Here is a 15,398-nt window from a genome sequence, read left to right as displayed (position 1 = left end):
CAGTGGCCAGGTTAAGTTGTAAAGTGAAATCATGGTTTGTGCTAACCAGAGTTAGGAACTGAAATCATTGTTTGAGCATCAGGGAACTCTGAGTAAGAACTGCTTACCCATCTCAGGATTTGGCTTCTGTGTTCACTCCTGTCTTCAAGGTGCAGCAAACTTTTTGGAGCAAAGCAACTTCCATTTCATGAGGCAGAGACTTTCTTGGAGGCGTGGTAATGGCCCTAACTTTGGGGAGGATAAATTCTGGGCGCTAGGCGCCCTCTCTAGTGTTGGGGCACAGAGTTCCCTTGCTTTATTCAGTGACACCTTCCTCCCAGGCATTATGACCTTGTCCTGCCTGCACCATCTCCTTCCAGGGACCTGTATCTTAAAAGAGGGAAGACATTTGAATTTTTCCAGTGGACAAACTAACCACTAAGATGAGGCAGAGGCAAAAATGATATTCAGGCTGTTTACTGTATTTCTCTTTTCACTTGGCTACAATCCATTTCTTTTACCTTGGGTCTAGTCTTAGTCTTCTTGATTCTCCGGAACTTTGTGTGCTCCTCCAATTCCCTCACTGGGGCATCCATAGTGACTGGGACCTGTTGAAATGGTAACTTTCTGGATTCTATTATACTGTATCCAGGGTTGGCAGGTTTTGGTGTTGTTGTTGTTGCATGACGTATTGTTGTTGCATTGGGTATGAAGTAAATCTGCTCACATGCCAATTGACTGAAAGTATCACTGAAGCTGAAAACAAGCTCAGTTGTCTAATGTATGAAATGGCCTCATAAAGGCTTAAATTGTGCATATAATGTGACAGCAGTCCCAGAATTCAAGACATGCTGAATAATAGTTTCAGTGCACTTTCTTACCTGCTTTTCAGGATGTGCAGGTTATCTTGCATTTCACTTTACAAGCTATTCTTGGTAGCTGCAATAGGCAGAACCTTTTGCATAGGACAGGATGTTAACTGTGACAACCATGCCCTTTTCTGGGCAAACTTAGTTTTGACAAACTAGTAGAGTCTCTTTATGATGAAAGCAACCAGCAGGGCTTTGTAACATGATTGAGAGAAAACAGGAAAGCATTTGAAAAGAAATTTAATCACAGACCTCTGCAATGAAACAATTGAGATGTCTGATGGCAAGCCTCAGAAAATAAGACACAAAGGAATAGTTAGTGGAAAATGAACATCACTATTGGAAAGAAAGGAATGACCAGATGTGGCTTATACTCAAGGGTGCAACCAATACTGTCATCATTTTCAGAACAATTTCCTGATAATTAAAATCATCATACAGAATCATCAAAAGAGAGCTGTGCAAAATTGCTATTCAGAAGCAACTAACTAGCACTTTTTCTTCTCCAGCCCAGGTTGTGCGTCAAAGGCTAAACAATTCCACAGTTCCATTTAATTGAAGCAGGGATTGCTGTTAACTATTAAACTCTCTTTGAATAGGAAAGACAGTAGGATCTCCCACTGGTCTGAAAATTACACAGTCAAAAATATCACAATTTCATCATTGTTGCAAAATTCAGACCCTAAATATTGATCCTAACCTTCATTCTCTCACAGTTGTGCAGCACTTAAAACAAGCAAACAAAAGGTTTTTTGAGTAACAACTACAGAATATAAAAACAAAATTTTCTTTGCAGCTTTTGCCACTTTCCCCCTTATCAGCAGGGTTGAGATTGAAAACCATGTTGCTGTGTTTGCAGTTGCACCAGCTCCAGATACTCTTTGCCTATAAAATGAGTGTTGTCTTTCGAGACTGAAGGTTGCCAACCATTGTGATCACATCATAAAGGAACGAGCGAAATTTTTATTGTTATGAAGTTAATAGGCACATTGTAGAATGGAATAAATCTGCTGTTGCTTAAGTCTTTGCATTATCTGACAGCGAATGTGATGAAATACTGTTTATACATGGAAGAATATATAAAAATGTCAAGAACCCAAATTCCTTTTCAAATCCATGGGGTGGGTAAAAGAGCAGTAGCACAGACAGAAGCGGGCACATAGCCAAGTAAAGAGGGTGAAATTTGGTAAAAGCCACCACACCAAGGAGGGGGGCTGTGGCAGTATTTGGCATGTCTACTTGGGTACTAGAAAATGTTGGACTGCCCCAGGAAGATTCTTTTTTAATCTTGAAAGTAGGAAGGCTCTTGCATGAAGGATCTGAATCAATGCGAAAGGGACACTGTGACTCTGAGAGGTATTTAGAAAGGAACATTTTAATGATTTTTTTTAAAAAGGATACTATAAGAACCCATATATTGGGTGAATAATTTACCTATTTATATGTTGAACATTATATGCAAGATGAGATAAGAGTGCTATTAATCTGTCTATGAGTTATGAATAGAAATTATGTCTTTGAACATGGTAGAAAAAATAGTACTATGAAGATGAACCAGCTAAATTAAAAAATTTTACTTTTGAAAATTGTTATAACTTGACTTGGTTTTAATTTATAATTAACAATTTGGCTTAATGATATTTCACAATAATATCATGAGACAATTGAAAAAAACTTTACTGGGGGAAATTTTTTAAAAATTGATTATTATAATTAGGCAATCATTAGGAAACTGATACCGGTGTGAAATGGGGAGGAAAACAGAAGACAACAAATTGTAGGTTCTGATATTTGTAGGCTTCTAGCAGTGTTGAATACACATGACTGTAGTCTGAGCAATACCTTCTCTATGCTTAGTGTAAATGTTAGAAAAACCTACTTGTTCTTTTACGCAGTGGTTCCCACACACATTTAAGAAGCTTTAGGAGTCTTCTATGTACTGAGTTAGATCATTATCCATCTCAGGCTGCAATCCTATCCTCACTTACCTGGGCGTAAGGCCCGTTGACTCTAATGGGACTTACTTCTGATTAGATATACATCTCGCTCCTTAATGTCAACATAAACTGGCAGAAGCTCTCCAGGGTTTCATACAAGAATTTCTCTCCATTCTACTTGGTGATGCTGGGGACTGACCTTTTTTCTGCAGAGTGGTTCCATTGTTGCTTTGTTGTATTTCAGAGATTAAATAAAAAAAACTCTCCTTACGATTTCATGTGTTAAATTACTTCTGAACAAATGTGATTCCTTTCACAGAGGGACCCCAGTGATTGCACTGGAAAACAACCGCATACATTTTTCCTATTGGTCTCCCATTTTTAAAAATTGCTTTTACAGTTTATAGTTTTGTATTTATTGCTTTCTGTCATACAATTTCATTAAGATATAAAAATGTCAACATTTCTGAAATTAATAAATAAATCTGTATTTTGGAAGACTCCATAGTTTTCCTTTAAGACTCTCTGGACTTCATTTGAGCACATATAATAATATGTTTTCATGTCAGTATTTTATTCTGGTCTATTTTTTTTTAAAGTTGAAAATTGGTGGTGACATTCACAGTGAAACTTGCATTACTCCTACAGCGATGCCTAAGCACTAGCAGAGGAGAAACTTTCTGGCTTGTCCAATTAGCTTGTGCACCAGTGTGCTAGTATTGTAACTTTCTCTGTATGACCGTCTTGCACACCACCTGCAACTTACACAGTGGGCTTTCCACTAGTGGCAGATATCCATATATGCTGTCTATTATTGCTTACTGCCTTAAGACTGTTTTCAAGGTATCCTACCCTTTTTGCATCCAGATAATGTAGGACATGCATTGAATACCAGAGTTCCTCCTTTTCTTGGGTGCCTTAATGCACATTAAGGCACCTCTGCTTTTGTTTTATCTGTGCAACTTGGCAGTATCAGAAGAATCGAATTCTGTTTTATGCCTTTCATTGTCCAATCTCCTTCCCCAAGTTCTATTTTGCTCATTTTTTTTCTTTCAGGCTGCTGATACACACAAATCTGATGTGCCTGTTAAACAAAAACAACAAGGAGTGGGGGAGATGCAAGGTACCCCAAAGACTTTCAGTAGGGGGCAGAGGAGAAAAGCCTGACCCTGCATAAGTAAAATATAATTACTCCCTTTGGGAATGTTAATATTTTTCCAAGTCCACATTTTAATATTGCTTCCCTCAAGCATTTAAAAATGATGAATTGGATCTGACAAAATGAGGCACTTGCATGTACCAAATACTTGCTTGTACCAAAGTATATCCCATTGTCTGAATTTAGATGAATGGAAGCTCTTGATTGGAGTAAGTCGCATCCATGTTTTAATCACTTGATCCATGAATCTGATAATTTGAAACTTTTGGAAAATTCCCTAAGCCCCTTTTTATGTGTGTGCTACTTTAGAACTTTGTGGGAATTTTTTTATTTGCTTTCTTTGTCTTGCCATTTAGTGTTCACTTGGGTCTCATTTTCAAGGTTTCTCTGGATTCCGTAGAAATGAAAGCCCCAATTCTCATTCAGTTGCCTCCTTCCTGAAGTTGGGTTGAAGGGAAAAATAATGTCTCTCGTGAAAACCCGAGATGGTTGTCCTGCATCTGCAAATTGAAGGAAAGGGCAACCACCCTGCTAACATGCTGTAAGCAAAGCCTAACAAAATTGGTATTTCCCCAATATTCATGCAGGCCTCTCTTTTTATTTTATGGCCTACTATAAGTGCCTCATGAATTTTTATATCACTAACGCTCACCCTAGATTTATTTAAAAATGAATAGGAAAGTATTCTGCTGTGTGTTTTAGAATAATGTTCAACCATTGGAATGCAGCAAAGGAAAGGAAATCCAGCTCCTTGAGAGACTCAAATAGTTACTAGGGATGATCAGATATCACCGTGACTCCTTCCATCTCATAGTCAGGAACTGGAGATACAACCTTGTTCTATTCTCAGTGAGTAATATGAGAATAGAAGAATATGTTGTTAGTTTATTGAAAGGCAATATAAAAATACCCTTCGTAATATTAGTTAAGTGGCACTCTTTATGTAAGTTTTCTCTTTTGTAGCTGCAGTTGTGGATGGTTCTGGATAAGAAAGAACACCAGAAAGCAATCTTCATTTGCTTTATATTAGTTTGGAGTTTCTCAAGTCATTTCCGGTGTGATACTGTCCACTGATAGCTACTCTGAGTTCTTAAAACCCAACAATCCATGAAGAGTTTGGGTTTTGCAGCAAAATATAGTTTGGGGCCTACATAGAGTGTATGTAACCTTGATAACATGGTTGTTTGTTACGCTGGGCCGAATGGCCACACGTTTGCACCTTGTGATACCTGAGCAGAAATCTGGGGAAGCAAGAAACAGTAAGGTTCTCCTCCCCTCTTGATCACATACTTTTGATTATCAGCTTTTAAAGTGGTTACTGTATATGCACACCAAGGGTAAGCTTCTGTCATAAATAATAATCTGTGTTTATGGTTATAAGAATTAATTACAGTTTTACGTATTAGTACAAAGGCACACTGTGCTGCAAGATGGAAATGGTGCACAGTCTTGATTTTCATCCCTGTGGACCATTCCCTTGACTGAGGCTACAGTGTTTGTTCGGAAAATATAGACTTATAATTTCATCTGTTTCCTGCTTGCTTTCCTGAGCTGTTGCTCAACTTTGTTAATTTTATTACGATGTTTCTCCTGCCAATATCACTTGCCAAACATACTGTGGAGGACCATTGGCAACCGTGAGTGATCTCATGGGAGAATGCATGGACTGAGATGAAACAGGATAATGTATTTGTGTCTTTAGTTGCCAGCTTTACACCCCTGTTGAGAAAATAATAGTGCATGTGGCCAGCTCCCTGAATTGATTATCATTAGATAAATAGAACTGGGAACACTTGCTGACCAACCCTATTAACAATGATACTTTCTTAAGAACAAGAAGATGGCTACTTAACTCCATTTTCAAATCTCAGGAGAAGTGTATATGTTCTTAACTAGCTAATCTTTAAAAGGCTAGATTACAAATTTTCCACCCAAGTGTTTGATTTAGTGTGTTAAAAAAAAAATCCTCAGGGGCTCTGTCAGCAGAAAACCTTGCCTCACAGCATTACTTAAGCATTCAAAGGAAGTAATTATGTTTTCATGGCTGCTAAATTAGCTAAGCAAAAATTATCTGGAAGTTTCACAAGGGAGATTCATTTTATTATGTCAACAAAATTTTGTGGGCTAGGTAAAACTTCAAGTTGAGACATCCCTTCCCATCTCTCACTTCCAGGAAGGGCCTTGTGCTGCCTGAAAATTTCATGCATTGCATGGGACAGCCTGTATACACCTTTCTCAGTAATGTCTGTAGTGGGGGGGGGGGGGAGCTGAGGAATAGATCTTCCTTCCTACCTTTCGCTGTCTGAATCTCTGCCTAGTCTCTGATTAGTGACAGTTCGAATCTATGTGGTACATATATAGGTTTTGCGTGGGTCCCTTCTTTGTGATTTTAAGGCACATAATTGCTCCAGCTTCATGCCCTGTTGTGATTTGCCTATGTGTAGAGAGATGCTTTTTTGGTTTTACTTTTTTGCAGATTTCGTTGTTTGACAAAAATGAGAAGTGTATAAAGTAGCATTATTATTATTATTATTATTATTATTATTATTATTATTATTATTATTATTATTATTATTAATTACTACTACTACTACTACTACTACTACTACTACTACTACTACCATCATTATTTATATACCGCTTTTCAACTAAAAGTTCACAAAGCGGTTTACAGAGAAACATCAAATAACTAAATGGCTCCCTGTCCCAAAAGGGCTCACAATCTAAAAAGATGCCAAGGAATACCAGCAGACAGCCACTAGAACAGACAGTGCTGGGGTGAGGTGGGCCAGTTACTCTCCCCCTGTTAAAAAAAGGAGCACCCACTTGAAAAAGTGCCTCTTACCCAATTTGCAGGGGTTAATTCCTAGGGTGTAGTTTGCTAAATTATAGTTATAAATTACAAGCACTTTGAAAGTGTACATACTAGATGTGATATAGGTGGTATAGTGTCAGCAGATGCAGCCACATGCATGTACAGGTGTCAGAGAATGATTTTATTTTTTTGAAGATTTTGCAGTTTGGGGGTATTTTTTTTTTTTTACGAAAATGAGAGGAGCAAGAAAGTGGTTATGCATTTCGTTATCACCGGGAAAACCCATCTCTACCTATGTGTGTCCCTTTTATGGAAAGGATTGGAGTACTGTTGAATAAGCTGTACCTGAATAACCAATTCTTCATGTGAGGCTACCTATAAGACAGGCTAGTAGGAATGAAAATCTCTTTCCCCCACACACTCACCTGCCTATCTACCTACCTTTGGCTTGATTTTCATTGTGCATTATCTGGGTGAGATTTACGATTTTTTTTTTTTTGCACTTTATTTAAGTGCAAATAACATTTTCCCTAGTGTGTAAAACATTTTCCCTAGTGTGTCTGTTGTTGTTTTTTTTGTAAATTACTTGAAGTGCCAAACATTTGAGCATGAGTGGAATTTATAGTAATTGCACTTTATGTATGAAGTTTTTGCTTTCATTGGGGAACTTTCTGCAGAAAACTTCTCCTGTGTCAGTTTAGCTTCATCTAGATGTGTAATCTGGCATTCAGATGTGTTAGAACAAAGTGCCCAGCTTGCCAGTACTGAATATTTTTGATTTATTGCGACTGTCTAATCATGCAAACGTTAAGCTGCCTGTGTTGCCCTCACACTCATGCCAGTTAGTTTGGCTCTGAAGATTGCCATGTTCCTGACATAGTTTATGGGTTCAACCCAATGATAGAAGGGAAGTTTCAAAGTATATGTAGTTTCAGATTGTATGTAGAAAACTATACTGTATATATAGATAAGCTATACTTATCCCTGGGGGCTGGGGATAAGAATAGGCCCTCAGTTTGGCTGTACTTGTCGTAAGAGGCGACTAAACAGCCACTGGGTAGATGGGACTTGTCAGCCTGGGAAGGCAGCTCATCTGAGAGAAGGAAAACTCTGATCCCAAACCTCCACTGCCTTGTGGCTACATCCAGTTATGGAAAAGGCTTCAGGAGTCAACCTCGAGGCAAAATCCGGAGCCGGAGTCCCTGAGGCAGTTCATGGCTGAACACAGTCACGTTCTGGCAACTCCTGTGACACCGCTGGAACCAACCGTATTGGCTTCTGCCTTTCCATTGGACCATTCCAGCGACGTGGAGAGGGGGGATTTGCTGCATGGGTAACAGCCTATCCTCCATACCTACTTTACCCAGGCTTCGCGCACTGGAGAGGACACGGTTCCAGAACCACCATTCAGAGCATGACACCATAGTCTTCCGAGGCTGAAGGATGCCAACAACATACTGTATAGGGCACTCTAGAATTAGTATGCTAGCAGTTTTCAGCACTTTCCCCCCCTCAAAATGTAACCAAAGTAAAGAAGTGTATTAACTTGTCATAACTTGAAATACTTAAAGCAATTCCAATAAAAAAATCTTCAAGGAAAGCTTTGAATTTATTCAAAAATGGTACATATACTGTATTATGTGTACTTTATTGATTGGTTTTTCCCCCCTAATGAAACATTTCAGTTCAACTATTTTAGGATAGGGAATAAAAACCTTTTGAGATATTTATATGGTGTGAACCAGTCATATGGTTTACTCCCTGGTTTTGTTTACTATGTATAAATCAAATATTGTAAATCAAATTGTGGTCGATTTAGGGTGTTAGAAAATTAGTTAGAAGTTTCCAATTAAAGCAGCAATTATGCTATTACAAAGATGACATTCCAATGGAATTAAATGGTGACACTCATTTGGCTGTAGAGTTTCACCCATCATCGTCAGTTTATATAGGAATTTATCTGAGGGAAAATCTCATACATTGGCTTTCTGTTTGTCTTTTTCCTTGATATTCTTTAGATGCCATAAAATATGATATATTTTACACTTAGTAAGTCAACCAATAGTCTAGAAATGGCCCTGTACTTGCAAGAATTAGGTCAGAAGAGATCAGGGTTTCAGGTAAATGGAGTGGAGAGAAAACAGCATGAGGGGCAAAAGTCATTTCATTCCCAAACTGAAGTGTAAGTTGGCTTTCATATTGTCTGGATGGCAGCCCCTTCTGTTTCCAGTGCTTGACACCAGGCATTAGAACTGACCTGCATCTGAGCTCAAGCTTCGGGTAATTAAGCTAGCAAAAATCTGTCTTTTCCTGTAGCTGGACAGAAAGAAAAGATTTACCAGCTGAATGGTTTGCAGAAATGATAAGGACAATTAGAGCTTGGCCAGTTGTGGAATCTGCCTTTCTGCTCTTAATGATGTATATTAGAGCTTAGCAGGGAAGAATAATGTCCATGAAAATACGAGATCATTTTGTTTAGTCAGCATAAAGTTTGCTAAATTTTGTATGTGTAGAACTTAACCCATATTTCATGGAAAAGCTGATAGGATAGTCAAAATTGGTTCCCTAATGCAATAATTTTTCATAGAATGCAACTAGTAGTGACCTCTTGTATACACAAATTCTAATTGGTAAGCACTGCCCCAATCTCTGTTTCACCTGTAGGGTCAGAATACTCACAATGCACTTGACCATCCATTCTCACCGTTTATCCCCCTTAGAGCATATTTTTTCCCATGTACATTACAAATCCCATACAGACTTATAAATTCAAAACTTAAAATATGTCAGTATGTGTTCTTATAGTCACCATATGCAGCCTATTTGCCTCAGACCTTGTCAGGGGTGATGTCAGGGGCCAGCCTGCTTGGTCACTGGGTGAACATCCACTGAGCTGACTGGAACCCTGAACCACCTCAGTACCAGTGGTGGGCACAAGGGGCAGGGAAGAAGTGCCATGGAGGGCCAAGTACAGTCATCTGAATTGTAGATGAGTGGGGAGGGGGGAATGCTGAAAGGGAAGCACACAAAGTGGTTACCATGCAGGAAGCTTCAGATATCTCAGTATCACTGTTGTGGCCTTGTTTGTGCATGATGATTTTTAACTACTGTAATGGAGGTTTTACAGTAGTTACAGTATTTAAAAATCATCATGCATTACAGTAATTAAAAATCATCATGCACAAACAAACATCATGCACATTCTCCTGCAGCCTCTGCAGGCTTCAGAATGGCCTAAAAGGTAGAAAAAACACAACTTCCAGTTTCCCGGGCCTCCTAATGCTTTATAAGGCATTAAAAATGTCACTTCTGGAAACTTGAAGTCACATTTTTTGACCTATTAGGCCATTCTGAAGTCCACAAAGTCCACAGGCGGATGCACACATTCTCTGTGGGCTTCAGAAAGCCTCTGAAGGTGACCAGAGCTACATTCTGGTTGGCTTTGGAGGCTGTAAAGGGGCTGAAACCACAGATTTCAGTAACCATAGTTTTTGGTATCTGAGGAATCTGAGAATGGATCCCTCATGGATACTGAGACTCCACCTGTATCAATTTAGATTTGCCTCTCATTTTTCTAGTCGCCCACAACTCTTTTAAAAATAAAAGCTGATCTACCAGTGCCAGTTTTTTCCACAGATTATGGGTATCGCCTTATTTTTAATTTGGGGAGAGTTCTAGAGTTAATTGTAATGCCTTTTTCTGTTATGAGAGTGTGTTTCTTTTATGTCACATAGTTTTGTATAGCAAAGAACCATTCAAGGACAAACTGAACAAATTTTAAACAAGCCATTAAGTTGTACTTTACCCTGGTAATGTTCCTGTGTGGGAAAAAAAAAAATTGCTGGTTGATTAAGTAGTGTGTTGGTGGTGATGTGTGTGTTGGTTGAGTAGCAAAGCAATGCAGTTGAGAGAGTAGCTTTATATTTCTCACGGATTATAGATGTGCATCTCCTGACCTCTCTTTTGCCTTTAATGGAATGTGATATACCTCTCCTTGTATTGGTTCTCAAGAATGTCCCTATGGGGTTGTGAGATACCATCTTTTGCTACAGGCAGTTTTATAGACTGCAGCTGTTGATTAAAATTGCATCTGTATTAATTTGTGTGTTAGAGACAAAATAATTGCACAGGAAGGATGTAGAACTTATGTGAAATTTAAAGAATGATTTTAATGGGAAATCTTTTAGTATATGATAATAAACAAAATTGTTGATTGTGTTAGTTTAAGCTATGCATCTTTTGTATCGATTCTTTAAATGATCTACGCACGAAAAAGTTTACAAGGAAAAGTACTAAAATGCTTCTTTCTAGGTATAGACATAATGGATAACACCTTTTATAATACAAAGTTGACATTATGGAGTCACTGGAGTGGATTTATTACATTTTCCTTAATACTTGAAAGGGAAACTTTTACTTGTGTTCAGAAATCAAATCAGTAGATTCATCCTTATTCGTCCTTTGAAAAGTGCAAAATACAGAAGTCTTCAGGTGGGCCAGGACACAGAAGTAGGTCATGATTCAACCTCTGGTGGTCATGCCAGTGCAACCATTACCATTTTGCTTTGAAGCTCAGGCCTACAAGTTCCATCAGAGACTTTGGAGGCCAAACTTCCCAATTGTCAGTGTGCCCTCCTAGTCTGCCACCCATGTGCCTGTTTTCCCCTGCTGTGGTGCTTTCTCTGAACAGAACAGCACAATTAGCAGTGCACTGATTGTCTGTCACCAGACAAGAACAGAAGAGGTACTGTGCCTGCTCACTGACCTTTCTCACAAATGGGCTCTTGAGGGCAGGTCCCATTTTGCAGGTTGACGTGGGTCCCGTCTCTTAACATGTTTAAGACTGCTGTGTTAATGGGTAGCTATTTGATTGATGGAATATTTGTGGTTTTGAGAGAGAGTTGAATTTTGGTCTGACCTATTTGGGGGGACTTTTAAAAATGCTGCACTATGAATTATTTTTTGTTTTCCAAGCAGCACTGTTGATTATCAATTAGTAGCTAAAAATTTTTGTGTGTATATAATGTCACTGGATCACTTAAGCTGTTTTATTTAGAAAATTCAGCAGTTTATTGATAAAGCTAGTTGAGAATGATGAACTTTAGAACACTGTGAAAAGAGAGGAAAGGTTTTTTTTTGAGAGACTTGACAAATGATCGATAGTTTGCTTATTAGTTTTTTGTTTTCTATTTGTATGACATCAAAATAATCCCCAAACTAGAAGAAACTTAATTACTTCATTTAATCTGTTTTCTGTAAGTGCTCTAGGGTCAATTCCAGGAGAAGAGCAAGTTGGAATTTGTTTTTCTCAATGGTAGATGTGTAGATGCTAGCACATCGGTGCTTGTAAAGAAGACTTCCAATTGTACCAACTAATTGCATCAGATCTAGGTGCTAAGAGAGGGAATGGAACAGCTGTTTCATTCAGATTTCATATATGTATGGGGGGTTTATTTCTCATAAAAATCAGAATCCATTTTGGCAATTGTGATTCCATATTGTCTGTGTATCATAAGATTCAAAAGCTAGCTAGTGAACAGATGTCATAACTGAACTCCAGAGAACCCTGCCAGGGTTAGGAGGGCAGGACGTGGCCAGAACCCAGGCAGGAATGGTTCTTTAATGGATATATCCTGCTCCATATCTGTTATAAAACTCTTTTGTATTATATTAAGGTAAATTTATCTTTTTCCTGCTAAAAGGGTCTGTGTTTGTGAAGTCTTAGTAATCCAATCGGACTAGTAGTTCCGCTATAGTTAATCTAGTTGTTATTGAAGAAAGCCCCTAGTACAGTGTTTCTCAAACTGTGGGTCAGGACCCACTAAGTGGGTCATGAGTCAATTTCAGGTGGGTCCCCATTCATTTGAATATTTTATTTTTAATATATTAGACTTGATGCTACCATGGTATGTGACTGCATTTGGGGAAACGTTACAGACCTGTACTTTTAACAAGCTACTATGTATATGCTTTCAACAATGATAGTCAATGGGACTTACTCCTAGGTAAGTGTGGGTAGGTTTGCAGCCCAGGATTGTTAAAAATTTTCCTGCTTGATGTTGCCACTTCCAGCCATGGCATCATTTCTAGTGGGTCCTGACAGATTCTCATTCTAAAAAGTGGGTCCCGGTGCTAAATGTGAGAGACCCACTGCCCTAGTATAACCAATAAGAAACTGGATGATCTCATCCCAAGACCCTATATATGTTTTGTAAGCTGTTCACTAAGTTGTCAGCCTTCTCATACCATCAGGGAATGCTGTCGGAAGCACTCCAGCAAGCAGCCAATTTCTACCTCCTCTACGTATGCTTTGTTCTTTGCTTGTTCTTTGCTGCTTCGACAAACTGTAAATTCAGCTGTGTTCCTCAGACCTCTGGAATCTGGTTATATCTTTCAGGGCCTTTCCAACAAAGTGCAAGGCTTCCCACAACTACACACAACAAACTGCATTCTTTGCTTCCCCTCACACCTCACTTCAGCCCTCTTAGGCGACAGTAGAGCCTGCATGGCTGCATTTGTACCTTGATCTGAAAGACAAATTGAGTATCTCTTTATCTACAACTTGCTGTGTCTGCTCAGGATTTTTGAGAGAGTTCAGTGCTGCCAGATTCTGGGCACTTTTGCCTACTTTCTCTGGAAATTTCTAGACCTTCTAGTTTAGCTTATACTCAGTGTTCAAGTGTTCAGGGAGATATCTCTATCCATTCATAGCAGAGGATTTTCTGTAACTGCTGTTGCTATTTACATGGATTTGGGTAAGGCATAAGAGAGGAAGTATAATATTGGTGTTTTTATTCCTTGTGTGACGTTTTTATCTTTGGCTTAACAGAAGCAAGGAAGCAAAATTCCCAGAAGCATATTAATCGTACAGTTTAAGTTTCACTATCAGTGTGGCATTCAGCTGAACTGCTGAGACAGAAAATCTGCAGGACATGTCACTCAGGAGCTATCATAATACACTGAAACGTTGCTAGAACTATTTGCTGCAGAAGTCTGGCCCTTTTGAAAATAATTGTATTTGTTTTCAAGATTCTGAATATAATGGGTTGAAGAGAGATGGCATGCAACAAAGTACTGTTAATTCAGAACTGAATCTTTGCATAAATGAAGAGTGGTGTATGTTATCCAATCCAGTAATGAAACCTGAACTAGCAGAAAGTTCAGGTTTAATGGGGAAAAAAATGCTGTCTTATTTCTGTACATTGCACTGATGGGAATTGTGTTGCAGTGAGTGATGTAAACATTTTTTCTTCCTCTGACAGGTAATATTTGAAGCTGAAGTCTCAGATGGGAGAAATGGCTACATCGCCATTGATGACATCCAGGTTCTGAGTTACCCTTGTGGTAAGTCATGATTAAGAGTCACATTTTTCTCTGCCTTTTCAAGACAGGCTCAATTTTGTCTGACTGCTGTTTTCATCACCCAAGCGCTAGTGTCCTTTCCCCCTCTTCCCTCTGCAGTTTTTCTTTTATATCCAGTTAGAAGAGGAAAATGACTGTGTTGAAGTAGTGAATCAATTTCATTCTGTTAGTGAAATTCTTTCTCTTAATTCATTGTTCACAAACATCTAACTTATAGTTAAACGTGTTGACTAATATAGCTGGACTCCTTGCTCAGGGCAAGAAACAATGTTGTATTTAATATTTTATAAAACCTATAGGTAAAATATGCATTAAAACCTTCTACCTTCATAAATAACCCCATACCAACTTATCCCCAGACCTTAAAAACAACCCCATTTGAAAACTTACAATCCTTCCAAGAAAAGTCCAGGCTCAGACTTCAGCTAGTATCTAGGGGGAAGAAAAATTCACAGTTATGAGCAATATTTTACATGCCAGTGATATGAACTTGGCTTATAGACAATATAATCCAGAGTGTGAATTTGTCAGTTTATTGTAATAGCCATGTGCCTGGAAGATAATAGGCAGTTGGTGTGAATGCAGCCCTGGGGAAATGTACTTTCTGGGACCAAACCATTGTGAGGAGACTGGATTCCACATTTTACCACAGCTGAAAGTTTCAAGAAGTTGTCAAGGACAATCATGTATAAATTCTTTTATAATAATCTGTCCCCAGGGATGTGATGATCATAGGGTTGGGCCAAGACCACCTGATATCTGAAGCAGTTTGCCAAATGCTGCTCTTACCTGGTGGTGTGCTAACTTCTGTTCCTCGTACTCCTGGGTTGGAAAAGGAGGAGTGTGCCCAATTTAGGTTCTTAGGTAGGCTAGTCACTTAAGGTATGAATCTCAGTTTACATGTCAAGCCTACAGTTCTTAGTTGTTTCTATATTACTTGCAATCTCAAGAGGGCACAAGGTATCTTAAGACAGAAAGGCACAGTTCTTAGCCAAGCAATCCAAATCACTGAATAACGAATCTTGATAGTACTGCCAGAACCCTGAATGCACCAGTGCCTCAGTTCAGGGACTCTGGGGCCCTACAGCAGTTATTTTCAATCTTTTTCATCTCAGGGCACTAACAAGGTGTTAAATTGACAAGGCACACCATCAGCTTTTTGATAATTGACAAAACATACTGGTGGGGGGCTAACATCCCCCAATGACCCTCCTCCAAATTCCTGCAGCACACCTGCAGACTATTCATGAACACCAGTGTGCTATGGCACACTGGTT

General features: G+C 38.8%; 1 protein-coding gene across 7 annotated transcripts in view; it reads left to right on the top strand.

Moving 5' to 3' along the window:
* The window catches only part of PTPRK (protein tyrosine phosphatase receptor type K), a 466,239-nt gene that overhangs the window by 200,517 nt on the left and 250,324 nt on the right, over window positions 1-15,398 (top strand). For all 7 annotated transcript variants that reach the window (XM_066614422.1, XM_066614429.1, XM_066614387.1 and 4 more), the window contains exon 4: window positions 14,022-14,103. In XM_066614422.1, the coding sequence (XP_066470519.1) occupies window positions 14,022-14,103 (82 nt within the window). The remainder of the gene's footprint in view (window positions 1-14,021; window positions 14,104-15,398) is intronic.

This window comes from Tiliqua scincoides, chromosome 1, assembly GCF_035046505.1.
Source record: "Tiliqua scincoides isolate rTilSci1 chromosome 1, rTilSci1.hap2, whole genome shotgun sequence".
Taxonomy (NCBI): Eukaryota; Metazoa; Chordata; class Lepidosauria; order Squamata; family Scincidae; genus Tiliqua; species Tiliqua scincoides.
This window is presented reverse-complemented; position numbering and strand designations above follow the sequence as displayed.